The sequence below is a fragment of the Micropterus dolomieu genome, linkage group LG12 (genome assembly GCF_021292245.1).
Source record: "Micropterus dolomieu isolate WLL.071019.BEF.003 ecotype Adirondacks linkage group LG12, ASM2129224v1, whole genome shotgun sequence".
Lineage (NCBI taxonomy): Eukaryota > Metazoa > Chordata > Actinopteri > Centrarchiformes > Centrarchidae > Micropterus > Micropterus dolomieu.
In genome coordinates, this window is record NC_060161.1 from 7,578,877 (window position 1) to 7,594,168 (window position 15,292).

The 15,292-nt window shown below is 39.2% G+C and overlaps 1 protein-coding gene across 1 annotated transcript in view; it reads left to right on the forward strand.

The window, feature by feature from the left end:
* Window positions 1-15,292, forward strand: part of map4k2 (mitogen-activated protein kinase kinase kinase kinase 2) — a 44,393-nt gene that overhangs the window by 7,363 nt on the left and 21,738 nt on the right. The window contains exons 2-10 of the mRNA XM_046064851.1: window positions 7,540-7,597; window positions 9,306-9,396; window positions 9,814-9,878; window positions 11,103-11,158; window positions 12,979-13,026; window positions 13,122-13,164; window positions 13,315-13,387; window positions 14,778-14,909; window positions 15,120-15,182. Coding sequence (XP_045920807.1) covers window positions 7,540-7,597; window positions 9,306-9,396; window positions 9,814-9,878; window positions 11,103-11,158; window positions 12,979-13,026; window positions 13,122-13,164; window positions 13,315-13,387; window positions 14,778-14,909; window positions 15,120-15,182 — 629 coding nt within the window. The remainder of the gene's footprint in view (window positions 1-7,539; window positions 7,598-9,305; window positions 9,397-9,813; window positions 9,879-11,102; window positions 11,159-12,978; window positions 13,027-13,121; window positions 13,165-13,314; window positions 13,388-14,777; window positions 14,910-15,119; window positions 15,183-15,292) is intronic.

Sequence of the window (15,292 nt, forward strand, 5' to 3'; positions counted from 1 at the left end):
GGTATCCCTGTTCTTAATTGGCCAGCAAACTGGCCTGACCTTAACCCTATAGAAAATCTATGGGGTATTGTGAAGAGGAAGATGCGATATGCCAGACCCAACAATGCAGAAGAGCTGAAGGCCACTATCAGATCAACCTGGGCTCTCATAACACCTGAGCAGTGCCACAGACTGATGGACTCCATGCCACGCCGCATTGCTGCAGTAATTCAGGCAAAAGGAGCCCCAGCTAAGTATTGAGTGCTGTACATGCTCATACTTTTCATGTTCATACTTTTCAGTTGGCCAACATTTCTAAAAATCCTTTTTTTGTATTGGTCTTAAGTAATATTCTAATTTTCGGAGATACTGAATTTGGGATTTTCATTAGTTGTCAGTTTTAATCATCACAATTAAATGAAATAAACAGTTTCACTTTTTGAATGGAATTACTGAAATAAATCAACTTTTTGATGATATTCTAATTATATGACCAGCACCTGTATAGCTCAGGCCTCCCCCTGTAGTTTCTGCTGGGAGATGTGTGCGAGCAGCGAGTTTGCTACATTACACAAGCTCTCTGATCTTTTTTAGTCGAATAAAAAAACTAAATAAACATCTTTCTTTCTTTCTCCCACACACTCACTCACACACAAACACACAACTTGTAAAGTAGTCATTACAGCATGTAGTTTCCAACTTGTCGGGGGAAAGAAAAACAGGATTGATCTGTCATCATGTTACATTGTGTCCTTACTGAACGCGATGTGAAATGAGCATCAGCGACAAAATCTGTTAAATTGCATTGTTTTCTATTGGAATGTCTTAACTGGCTGCGAGTGACATGGCTCGCCATTTTGAGCTGAACCTTTGTTAGACACCCTGTTTCTATTTATTCCTGTCTCTTGCATTTACAGCACTGCATCATGGACAAGGAACTGCTGATTCATGAAGTTAAAATGAGGAGTTATCTATACGACACTGCCTCTTCATTTAACTACACAAAACTGTAAAGGTGGCAGCTGGCTGGCGATCGCCAGGGACTTACTAACTGTTAGCTATATTGTATGTGATTTCAAGTGAAGAAATACTAAATATCACAATGTAAAATGTGAGTTTTCTGTTTAAAAAAATATAAACGTAGAAGATAGCAAGTACTCACCCAATCTTTTACTTGAGCAGTTAAGTCTCCAGTCTGACCTCGAGCGCGCAGCTGATAGGTGGTTTGTTTACATGATGTAACAGAAGTGCATATTTAACGGATTCAGTGTGGACAGAGAACATCTACATTTCACGCGATGCATAGTGTGTTTGTCCTTGCTTAAACTTTGGGGAACTCCGTTGTAACATTTCAGTAGGTTTTCATTTTATTTCACTGTAATGCTGGTGCCAGTCATGCTTGCTTTTACTCTCTAAGGTGGTAGACAAATCTATGCATAAAGGGAAATAGCCGTTCAAAAAATGAATAACCTTGACAACAATGCTTTCTGTTCAACAAAATGTATAATTTTTGTTGCAATATACTACATGATCCAGCCCAGGTGGCAGGTTATCACATACTGTATTTATTCAGTAAAGTTATGGTTGATTAGTCAACCCAAATAAAAGCATTGTCAGCAGTGTTAGAAACCCTAATAGAGAGGGACGTCTCAATGCAAGTGAGCAGCCAAGTGTCTGCACTGCATGGCTAAAAAAGATGCTGTGTTAAAGTGGCCTCTGTTTTGCAGTATCATTGTTATATCCTGTAATTTAGTATACTGTACCTTGTGCAGTGATTTCGAATGGTGGTTAAACTGTTGACCAGAACTAGGTTTCAGGTGTCCTAATACATTTAATTTACTTGATGAGGTTGCATGTTTGATTTCTGGGAAATCAGTGGTGCTGTTTATTATTGTACTTTCAAGTAGTGAGAATAGTTTTCTGATCTCATGATTGCCACGACACAGTCAAAGTATCCAGAGAAATGGCTCAGAAAGAAGCTCAGGGTGCTTCTCAGACACAGCTTTGACATGGAGATTTGCACTTTGTTGCTTAATGTTTCTCTAACTTTATAACCTTGTGTGTACAGCTCACAAACACTTATGACTATGTAACATTTGCAGGATAACAATAAATACCAAGGATAGGAAAGGATACGATTAGCAATTATTGTCTCCCTTGGGAGAAATTTGTCTTAGGCATTCAAGAGTCTATAGTGTGTGGCAGCACACAGTCATCTCTGCCATAACATAGCATGGCACATGAATAACATTCCATATTCATTCATTTATTTAGCTGACGCTTTTCTCCAAAGCGACTTACAATTGCTATGTATGTCAGAGGTCACACGCCTCTGGAGCAACTAGGGGTTAAGTGTCTTGCTCAGGGACACAATGGTGGATGGGTCACAGTGGGGAGTTGAACTCGGGTCTCTAACACCAAAGGCATGCGTCTTATCCACTGCTCCATCACCAGCTTTCTACAGCTTTCAATATATACAGTCGCACATCACATAACAGTGCAATAACATTAGCACTAGTAGAGAAGAGCCATTAAGTCGGTGAACTGACTCAGTAATGTCAGTTATTCAGAAATATCCATCTAAAGTTTCCTAACTTTAGCTAACATTAACCACCATAACCTGTTCTCTTGCCTCAACAACCAGTTTTCAGTTGCCTTGTTCATTTCTACACCATGTTTTTTTCAGAGGCCATTCATGCCCCATGATTTATAGAATTATGTATTCAATAGGAAATGGTGTAGTCTTATTATGAAGAAATTATAGTTATGGCAAAGACCATTATGTAACCCTAAGTGGCTTACAATGTTATTTCCGGCTTGGCTATATAAAACCCACCTCGGAGATGTTACCATCACTGTAGTCACAGGAAGCCCTGTAGTAGAACAGGAAAGAAAACAGGAAGTGAATGCAGCCAAGCCACAGGTTGTGTTGAGGCAACCTGCGTATCCCATTGGTCGCTGCCTCTTTTGTTGTGGATGCCCAGAGTCAAAAGCAGTCCATCTGACGTCAGTGCAGTCTCTGAATGGGGATGACTGATGTTCCCAGGAAGACTGAGGAAGTTGAAAACATATGTACTTTTATCACTGCACCTGCCCTCACAAAGTATGTACTGTTCCATGCAGTATGCATACAATGGGGTCATACTACTTTGGGTCAGAATAGCCAAAAAAGCCTGCTGGCTTGCATACTGCAAAATAAAACCAGAGGCAGTGGAAAACCCAGGTATTTTCCGCATACTGCCTTTGGCATACTATGTGACATGCTAAATATTTTTCTGGCATACTAAATAGTATGTGAGTATGGGTATTGGAAAGCACCTTTAAATAACATCCACCATCACCTCTGATGTACTATTCATAGGGTCATAGGTTTATCCTAAGTGTGGGATAAGATTTTGATTGCTGCTGGACTAGTTTGACTTTCAGTTATGTTTTCTACTTAAGTATTAAAAACGCTGTCTTTACTGAATGTATCTAAAAGGTAATGCTTAGGCTCTACTTAATGTAATATTTAAATGTCTAATTTTCCTCATAACATTACATTGTGCAGTTAATATTCATCTGGGTTCATAGTTATTGTCTTGTTAATAGCTTGGTAGCTGCTAATTAGTGTGCAACTCTGGCATTACCACCCACTATTGTATGAAGTATGAATATGAACATTTAATAAATGTATTGAAACATTTGACTCATCATTGTGGCCATTTCGGTTTGGTGTTTGGTGACCCCCTGACCCCTTCACCCATTCAATAAACTAGTTTTTATAACAAAGTCAAAGATTGAGTCTGTAGAAAGTGATACCGCTATCTGTCTATCAGACTTTGACTCACCTGGGAATTGTCTGGGAAAGGAAAGAGCTCTGTGTGCCAATACTATTTGCCTGTGTTCTGGAAGGTTAAAGCCAAGGTGAGACAGCACACTAAACTAATTTCCTCATCGTCAAGATGGCAAACTGAGCAGTTGGGTGTATGCCAAGGTTTTGTTATCTTGATGGAGCAGACAGGTGGCAGAACTCCAATAAGAGGTCGCTGTCTTTCTAAACTATGTTTGGAAAATGTCATGTAAGAGCGTGTTCTCTGTGCACATCACATATCATGTGTCATGTCTGTCGCACAGACAGCCAGACGGCCAAAAGGTTGTGTGCGGAACGCTGGACACTTCTCCCCCTCAATGACCACCATTTTAGTTACGTAGGGGAAGAGAGCGAGGCCAACCACATGGGAGAAGCAGAAAGCAGCAGAGTGAGAGGCCAACAAGTGAGCGTGTTTTACAAGTTTCATACAGTAGTTCATCACTAAATCCACTTCTGAGAAGTTTTGAGGCGAGAAATCTACTGTGTAGATGTCAAATATTGCCAGCCTGCCAGTCATGCTCACAGAGCCCTCTGGTCGTACGGTAACACAGACCTCTGCAGCCAACGCAGCAGCTGACTCCAGCAACAACGGCAGAGGAAACCACAGCTGTGAGATAGTTTTAATGTTTGTACCGCTATTATTCTGTCATTACATTTAGAGCAATTTAAATCAAATCAAGGGACATCTGGCTCGTTATGTGCAGAACAGTCTTGTCTTGCGAAACTTAAATAAATAAATAAACAACAGAAATATTATGAAAAGGGGATTGTTGTTACTTTATTTGTTTTTTATTATTATTATATCAGACGTTACACTGTTTACAGTGTACAGTTGTGGTTACAATACTTGCTTTCATTTCCGATGAGTGCACAACAGCAGTGTTTGATTTGAGACAACACTACCCTGTCAAAATTAAAGCACTAAGCAAGTAAGTGCATACTGTACGCAGTGTACTGCATGTTAGTATACTCAAGGAAGTACCCAAATTAAGACACAGCACACGACTCACAGACAGCGCCATGGCAACCTTTGATTGCAGGTGTGGCACACAGCTGATTGCGATGATGTAATTAGTGCAGTTTGACTGAAACACAAACACACAGAAAGACTTTCTCACACATTTTCAAGCCATTTTCATGTTCAACTATTAAACTTAATTCATTCTTTGTTACTCTGAAGTGTATTCACTTACAGTAGGTAATCCCAGCTCTCAAATCATCTCAATCACCTTTAAACCATACAGCATAAGAGAAACACATACATGTACAAATGTATGTCCCAGCAGGCATGTGTACACACACACACACACACACACACACACACACACACACACACACACACACACACACACACACAGTGTAATTTCCAATATTGTAACCTTATCATTATAGGAAATTAAGGAGGGGCAAGGCCTCTCAAAATAAAAGCCCCCAACGATCACTGTTTGCCATAGTCTTTCAAAATAAAAGCCCCAGGCAGTAACTTTATCTTAACTGGAAACTCAGAATGAGGCTATCTTTTCACAATAAAAGCCCCATAAAGCAACTGTATCTTGACTGACAACCAGGGATGGACCTAATTTCTTCAAATTAAAAGACCCAGACAATAACTGTACCTTAACAGGAAACTCAGGATGAGGCTGTTTTTTTCAAAATAAAAGCACCATAGAGTATCTTAACAGAGAAATAGGGATGGACCTAGATACATGCATACATGTACATGCACGTATGCACACACACACACACACACACACACACACACACACACACACACACACACACACACACACACACACACACACACACACACCTTTCACTCGGTAGTGCCACACAGCTACTTCAAGTCAGTTTGACACATATGCACACACAGGTCTTGGAAATTATCAAACTATTTCAAGTATTTTATTAAGATGTATCTACTTGTTCAACAAAAGCTGAACAAGTAGATACAAGTAGCAAGTTTTAAATCACATTCATACTAATTAGACCATTTCAGACTTTTTCAAATCTCAGCCATACTGATCAAGTATTGATTGTATTGATTAAGTATTGGCCTTTTACTTGAAAAGCTTACATACAGTAACAGCGTAGTAGTCGTCAACTCAGTAATCTTAGAGTTATCTTCACTTCACCTGGTTCACTTTGTGGTGTGTTTAAGCACAATAAATTATATCAATTTCATGAACACGCTTTAGAAACATATAAAACAGCAATACTTGATTTCCCCCTATAAAAAAAACATTGGATACATTTTCAAAATCTGAGCAGGAACGCCATTCCCTCACAACTTTTACTACCGCAACAGCATTCCCCCCATTTTTTTAATTAAAGTTTAATAGAGGATGTGTTACAAGGGTGCACCCATGCCCAGGCCAGGACACAGACCCAAGGGAAAGGGGAGTTCAGGAAGATGATTGTAGGCAAACAGGGAAATGGAGGTTGAGAGGCTAGAAGAAGTTGGCTTGCAGGAACAGAAGAGTGATGGTGGATGGCAGAGAAGGGTCAGACTGGGCGGACGGATGAGGGTGAGTGGCATGGGCATGCTGGAGCTAACTTGGGGATTAGTAGGCATGAGATGACGGCTGATCCTGAGGCACAGGGGAAAGACAATTAGCTAGTAATCAACGTGAAGAATTAAATTACAAAAACTAGAGACCATTAGAAAGAACAATCTGAAATACTGCCAGGCTGATGAGCTGATGGACAGCAGGTGGGCAGGTTCAGCAGGGATCCAGGAAGGGGACTGCCACGCCCAGAACACAGACAGACAGGGGAGCACAGGAGACTCAGTAAATGGCTGTGGCCGTGACCATGCCTGGAAGGCTGTGGGGGGGACACCCAAAAACCAAAAGAAAACATTTATCAGTGTTAGTTCTTCCTGTACTATGTAAATGAATGGAGAGAGTGGTATTTGATCAGGTTTCAGGTTTTTGTAGTGAAGAAACTTAACTCAGAATTCTGAAATGCCTATAGAAAGCAACATTCTACTAGTAGAGCTTTAACGCAGATGATGATCAGTGGTGGAGATAAAGTCAGGAACAGAATGGTTGGTGCTGTCCTGCTTGATTTCAGTACTGCATTTGATTTCATTGACTGGACTCGATCCCGGGCCTGTGCAAGAAGGACTCAGCCTTCGTACATGGGGCACGCACCCTGCCAACTGAGCTGCCTGATATACTTAGCCCCAAGATACTCTTAATGAAACTTGCCACTTTTTACATTTTTCTGCCCTTCAAAAATGTTCCTGACTGGTAGAATTCTTAAATAGTAGATTTTTTCTGAAGAAAGGATGGTAAGGGGAAATTGCACAGGACCTCTTCTTTTTCTCTGTATTTATAAATGATATGCCACTTGTTTTAAATAAAGCCAATTTAATTTTGTTTGCTGACAATACCTCTGTGTATACATGGTCAACTAATGTTGATGATTTAAATAATAGATTAATTAAATGTGTCAAATATGAAAAGGTTTTGGCTCAAGCTTTGCTTTTCTATCAGTTATAAGAAGGTATGTCTTAGTCCAGGTTTCACCTTGCAGGTAATACAAGGCATGGTATGTGTGTGTGTGTGTGTGTGTGTGTGTGTGTGTACATGTACAACATAATTCACTGCTGTAGTGTTTTTCTAGCCCCCTGTGAGATACTAAAAAAGCAGAGTATATTGGATATGGTTTTATTGATTTATTATCATATTTTCTATCCCTTTCAGGCTCGCAACATCAGGACGTCTGAATTGGCAGCTATCAAGATCGTCAAGCTAGACCCTGGTACGTTAACAGTTAAAACTTGACCCCATGTTCATAGCTGCTTATTTGCAAAACAGCAGTTATAGGTTGAATAAAAAAAAAATATATTGAATTTAATTGTGAATGAACCATCTGATAGTTGAGGAACTAGTCAGTCAGCCAGAAGAGAAGATCAGTTTCATTTTCATTACTTTGTCCCTGGACAGGACAAAGTTAGCAGTTTCCTCTTGTTTCCAGTCTCTGTGCTAAGCTATATGTAGCCTATATGTGATATCATCTTAAGGCCTCAATACACTATGCCATACACGTCTATGAATAAATCATGTGGAAATCTTGGGGTGTCAATTTAAAGTGTTTTTTCCAGTTTCTACTTTGTTACTACTAAATCCCTACAATACACCAGACATTCATCACACAATCTGACACACCTTAAATTTGATATTGTACAATGTCACACAGACTGCAAACAATAATTTATTATATTTTATTTTATTCAATTTGATTATCATTTATTAGACCCATTTTGCACAGTGTGACATGCAGTTAGCCTGTAAGGGTATTGATATTACACAGCGTTTATTTTCATTTATTTTACAAATTGTCAGACTGTTATTTTAGTCTATTAAGTCTATTAAGTCTCCTTTATTAAATTAAAGGATATGTTCACTTCAGTTTCATTTATAGGCACATTTTTTCAAGTCTACAATAACACAGTACTGACATGTACATATGTACATGTAACATACTTAAAAGGGGTGACTGGTCGCTGTAATCATTCCTTCTGTCCAAATTGCAAAGAGACCCACTCATTCAGTGTAAGTGATGGGGACAAAATCCACAGTCCTCATCAAAAAATACATTAATAAATAAAAAAGATTTGTGGGAAAACAGAGAATTTTACTCTGTTTGTACTTTACCATACTGGTGTACTCTGCACTGGTTCAAATGAACTACAGGCTTTCAGTAGAGCTGGGCGATATGGGCAAATATTTCACATCATTCAGTATCGATTAATATCAGGATAAGTGTCAAATCATTATTTCTTTCCGGTTAAAGTTGAAGAAACCAGATGGTTAATTTTAAACTTGATTGTAAACACACACAAGCACTGCCAAACAGTGAATCGCTTAAAAAATCTGGGTTAGAACATTCAAAACTATTATGATAAAAGCTTATTTTAACCTATATGCACGAGTAAAATTAAGTAAAATCGCTTTTCCTCAACAAAATAAACATCTCACTATAACAATTAAGTGCTAATTTGTTTGTGATTCAAAAGAATTAAACATTTATTGAACATTTGTTATATTGTTATTGAGGAATAACTATCATTAATGTTTTATTGCCCAGCCCTAGCTTTCATATAATATTCCACTACAACTGGGCCGTCTTTACTTTAGTTTCTACTCCATCTGAGTTAGCTCTCACTGATAGACGACACTGGGCAGAAACATACACTAAATGCTTTAGAGAGCTTAGAGTTTTTTTAACTCAATGCTGATTAGCAGCAGTGCGTCACCAGACTCTTATGACTAATAAACATAAAGAAATACATGAATAGATACACCACCTGACCTGATGTGATGTGAATGATCTGGCAGTACTCCCACTGGTCTAACCCTAAGGTTCACTAGTCTAGAATTTTTCTTCCAGTTGAAGGAACACTAACAGGAATGTACTAACCCAAGACTGAGACTGAAATCACTCACTAAACTGTCTGTCTGTCCAGGTGATGACATAACGTCCATCCAGCAGGAGATTACGATGATGAAGGAGTGCAAGCACAAAAACATCGTGGCCTACTTCGGCAGCTACCACAGGTGCCGTGTGTTTTCAGCCTGTCCACTTCAGATGTTGGGAATTCCTGGGATTGTTGGTGGACTGAAATATGTGGAATTTGACTTTTAGCTGGACTCCTCTCCCACTCTTTGTAGTGCTTCGTTTCATTGTTGGCACAGCAGCTCAAGCATGATACTGTATTTGTGAGCGTTAATGCATTAGCTTCAGAATATTAGGGTTAGGGTTCCAGTGTCTACTTGTGTGTATTTCCTTTTGATACTGAATACTTCAATGTTGTCTTTAGCAAACCCTTCAAAACTCTCTCTCTCTCTCTCTCTCTGTCTCTCTCTCTCTCTCTCTCTCTCTCTCTCTCTCTCTCTCTCTCTCTCTCTCTCTCGCTCACTCCTGGAGAATAAGCACAGCACATGTCAAACACCAAGATGTGTGTCTCTTTCCAGGAACACCAAGCTGTGGATCTGCATGGAGTACTGCGGTGGAGGGTCACTTCAGGATATTTACCACGGTATAAATGCAAATATATGTTAAAAATTCTGAATATAGGTCTTGAATTATATTCACTTTCAGTGCCAATATTAGTATTATCTGCAACTATAGTGCTGGGGAAAAGTATTTGCCCCCTTCCTGATTTCTTAGTTTTCTGCATATTTGTCACACTGAAATCAAATTGAAGTAGATCTTAAAAAGCAACACATCATCCCATGATCTACAGAAATAACAAAGCCATTTCTTTGGGGCTCCTGTGAACCACCGTGAGAGCCATTATCCGCGAATGGAGAAAACTTGGTATAGCGGTGAACCTTCCCACACTTGGGGACTTGGGTTCTGCATCAGGACAATGATCTGAAACACACCAGCAAGTCCACCTTTGAATGGCTCAAAGACACACATGATGAAGGTTTTGGAATGGCCTAGTCAAAGTCCGGACTTGATCTTAAGCACGCCGTTCATGCTCGAAAACCCTCCAGTGTGGCTGAAATAAAACAATTCTGCAAAGAAGAGTGGGCCAAAATTCCTCCACAGCGCTGTAAAAGACTCATTGCCAGTTATTGCAAACTCTTGATTACAGTCTTTGGTCTTTTAAACACTGCATTTTGTATCTACTCAGATTATGTTTTTCTAATATCAAAAAAATGTTTGATGATCTGAAACATTTCAGTGTGACAAGTATTCATAAATCTAAGAAATCAGGAAGGGGGCAAAATGTTTTTTTAAAAGTGCTACATTACCATTTAAAAAAAACAACAGAAATGATTTGTTTCTTACCCAGAGCAAGGGTTAGGGTGAAATAGATCAATTTCACATGTGTGTCCAGTACAGAGATGATGTGGCATTCATGCCATGTTGGCACAGTGGGAAGAACAGGAAAACTTCTTGTTATCAAATAGCTGCAAAATGGGAAGAGAGGTATCTGTTATAAGGATGTGCTCCCCATGTCTTAGTCAAAGTTGCACCTTGCAGGTGATAGAAGCCATAGTATAGACTCATATTGATTAGTGCTCAGTAATCTGGCCAGGTGCTGCCAAAGATTAAAAAAGAAAAAAGCTACTTTAGGTTTTTTTATTGTGTAACTACAAGGCCAACCATGGTAACTATCCTATAACATGTGAACACTTTCAAATTGGAAAAATTCTTCCAATTCTGCCAGCATGCCCAGGACCTGTTTAGCCTAGCTGACTCTATTTTTAGAGACGTACCCGCCAGCTATTAATCAAACTGTTCTTCACAGTGACGGGCCCATTAAAGGAGAAACAGATAGCATACGTGTGCAGAGAAACCCTCCAGGTAAGACTTTTTGGGTAAGCTTGATGCTGTTGCTTTGTGCAGTCTTCAAAGATACTCTGCTGACAGAATGAGTCATGTGTTTTCCCCAGCCACAGACGAGCTAAATAGTATTTAACTTCAGCAGACCACTAAATATACTGTTGCTGCTGCATGCAGTCCACAGCAGAACATGCCAGGCTGTCTGTATTTTGGTAGTGAGTGACCTTCTGCTCACTCCAAGTTTTTATCGGAAAATCAGGTCTGTAGTCAGCAAAAAAATGTAACACTGGATTAAAAAGGACGAAATCCCAGAGAACAATTCATACAAAAAGGTATTTTCTGGGTTTGTTATGTTAACTTAACTACGGCAAATGGAGCACAAATATTTCTCCTCTGCACTTTCTCAGTCATTTTGGTCACATTTGCACCTTATCTAAATAAACGGTTGGATGAGTGATTGCCGAGCTTAACAGTTCACTGCCTTTGGATCCATCCTGCAATCCTTTGCAGTCTGACTTGATATACGAGCGTTCTTGTGTTCCTTTTGGTTTTTACTTTTCTTTTGCCTCTCTTGGAAATTCTGTGTGATTGTTCTGTCTGTTTCACTTTGCCCTTTCATCCAGAATTTTGCTGTTTGTTTTTTTTGCCAGTGTACATCATTCAAACTAAGATTAGGGCTTTTGAGTTAAAATTTGTTAAAAATGTTAAAACCAGATTCTAATTTAAAATCTGTTGAATTCTTTTTCAATGAAATTGTGGTTTATTAAAAAAATATAAAAAATATAAGCATTTAATATAACACTGTAAAATGAATGATAACTGAGCACTGTTTTAAATTGGCACCTAAATAATACTATAACTACATGCGAAAATAAATGAATAAATATAAGATACTTATCCAGGATAAAAGTGGATCAATGTAAGAAAAGCAGTTTAGAATAAATCTGGTTATGTTTGTATGCTGGAAGGTAAATCATCATTTAAACTAGGTACAAGTTGCTTACATTGTTGTCATCATGCCACCGTTACACTACAACTAGGTCTGGAGCTCAATAGTCGATGAAGTACTCAGATCTTTTACTTTAAGTAAAAGTAGCAATACCACACTGTAAAAATAATATAGTAAAATCCCTGCATTCAGATTGTTACTTAGGTATTTTTATGCCGACCCCAGGATGACTGCCTGTCAGCAATACTGGGTTAACAAGCAGCTTTTTTTTCTTTTTACCCAGAGACCCCAGGGGACTGTGTGGTTACACTAACTTGATTAATTGCAGATTTGTTGCGGAATCTGAACCACTGATATCACAAACGCAATATCAGCTAAAGCAGGTCCTAGGGTTTGGCCATTTCTACCATGAGACGATGCATTTGTCAGCTGTCAGAGATTTTACCATAACCTTTACTCCGAGCTAGTTCTTCCTTTGATGCCGGTGGCTGTATTGGGTCACTGCAGGCTGTGTTGTAAATTAACGAGCAGGCAATGATTTCTGGCATTGTTGTTTTTTGAAGGTTTGCATTAATGTGATAATGCACTTTGGTTTGTCAGGTATTGAATTTGCTGGAAACTGACATGGTCTGGTTACATTTTCCATTAAGTTATTATATTGCAATATAAAGTGTGTCAGTATAACAATATAGTGACACACAGCTGGAGACAAGTAATATTCCAGCATAGTTATTATTATGCAGTAGCATTTTTGCTCCAGGGCCCCCTAACACGAAATCCCACCATGCTTTTCACCTGTATAATGTTTGATAACCATACATAAGCAATAATAGAAAATGTACACACAAAATAATCTGCGCAAAGTTTGGCTGATATTTCTGTGCTTTTTCAGGGTCTGTATCACCTGCATGAAACGGGCAAAATGCATAGAGACATAAAGGTAAAGCAGTTTTTTAAAGCTTTGTCAAGTTGTTACCTTGTAACTGAGATCAGGCTGTCATGTAAACACAAGCTTCATGCGTGTTCTCTCTGCAGGGAGCCAACATCCTTTTGACAGAGCGAGGAGATGTGAAACTGGGTCAGTGGTGATCTGTATTGGACACACACTGCAACACCTTTTAACTTCTGTTTAACTGTTCACACGCATCAAGTCTGCTTAAACAGGCCATCTATACCTCCCAGCTACCACCAGCTCCAGTTTAACCCCGTCTGTCTCTTCTGTGTCTAGCTGATTTTGGAGTGGCGGCAGAGATCAGTGCCTCCGTAGCCAAAAGGAAGTCTTTTATAGGAACTCCCTACTGGTAAGATGAACGCAAAGTCATAGTATTTTTTGCCATATGCGACACTCATGTCATGTGGTGTGGAACACAGTAAATCCCAGTAGTAACTGCAACTCTGATTTTGACCTGAACTGTATTTAGGAACATTCTGGGGTGGTTGTGTGGTGTTCACCTTCAATCAGCTAAAGCTCAGTCTCTTGTCCCTAAGGCCCCCTACATTGTACTTTGAGCTTCAGAGCAAGCCAACAGCTCCCCACAATGTTTTGTAAGAATGTGCATCAAGAGTGCTCAGCCTTGATTAAGTGAATACTTCTTGCCCACAGTTTATAAGTTGGGCATTTTGTTTACAATTTGTAATTTCCGACCAAGATAAAATGACCTTAGTCCCTCCAGAGCCAGAAATAGCTTTATTACCACCCAATAATACTAGTGTATATCATATTGTGTACAGGTGTATCTAAAAAATTTTGAATATCATTGAAATGTTCATTTTCTTCCATAAAAACTTGATGATTACGACTTATAGATCATAGGCAAAATGGATTAGAATTTTATAAAAATAATTTATAATACAGAAATGTCGACCTGAGAAGTCTTCTATTCATCTAATTTACTCAAAACACTTTCCTGAACATTTAATCTCTCAGTCTGAACTTTTCCATGATGTTCAAATGTTTGGAGATGCACCTGTATATATAGATAAAGTGGCCCTAGGATGCTGCCTTGAGGAATTCCGCCAATAAATCCTGAAGAAATCCGTCAACGACTTCCTGTTGTTAACTGATGTAACTTGTGGTAATATTCAATGTTTTTCTTATTCTCAACAATCTAAGGAAAATACTAAAACCAACAGTGAATGTATGTACTACAAGTACTGACTGTGAATCCAAAGCCTGATATTTCTTCTTCCTCTGAGCCAGAGAGCTCTGTTGTACAGAAACTATTAAAACACATTAGCAAGCCACACTGTGTTGCCCTGGGTGACATGTTCCTTTATTATGATGAACACACACACACATATATAGGATAGTATATATATATATATATAGGATTATTATTACTGATATAAAAGTTTATCCAGACTCATATCCACATACACAGTTCTGCTGCCTGAAATACTGAATAGAGCACCACATGTGGATTAATCCGCTGCTGATAGTAGTCCGCAACAAATGCACTCTTTACTCCTGTTTGAGTTACGTTTGATAAAAACTACAGTGAACAGCTGATTACTGAGCCTTTTTTAAAACTAAGTTCAACTAATATTAGTAAATAAACATGTAACCAAACTATGTCACATCAGACATAGACCCCGATGACTGCTACTACTTGATACCAACGCATCAATAAAAGGCCAGTGCATACTGTCAACATGTCCTTTCTGATGCTCTGCTTCGGTTCATCTGTCCAGGATGGCTCCAGAAGTGGCTGCCGTGGAGAAGAAGGGTGGATACAACCACCTGTGTGATATCTGGGCTGTTGGCATCACTGCCATCGAGCTGGGTGAGCTCCAACCTCCCATGTTTGACCTCCACCCAATGAGGTGAGTCAGCACAGACAACAGGGACTCCAGCTCACTCAGCTGGAAACTGACAGATTTGACTCTGCATGGTGTCATAGCAGAGAGATAAACAGAAGAGACGTGTGCTATGTAACATCTTCGCTGCCTGCTTTGTATTTTATTCCTGGACAGTCGCTGCATGTAAACAATTAGAACATTTCCAGCCCGGTGACATTTAAAATAATGTTTCAGAGCACTGATGTTGATGTCCAAGAGCAACTTCCAGCCTCCAAGACTAAAGGATAAAACCAAGTGGTGAGTTTAACTGTCTGGATTCCTTATTAGGACGAATTATTTTTCTTCCTTTAATCTTATCAATAATCTTCCTGATGTACAGTTAATGCAGTCCTGCCCCCTCCCTTCTT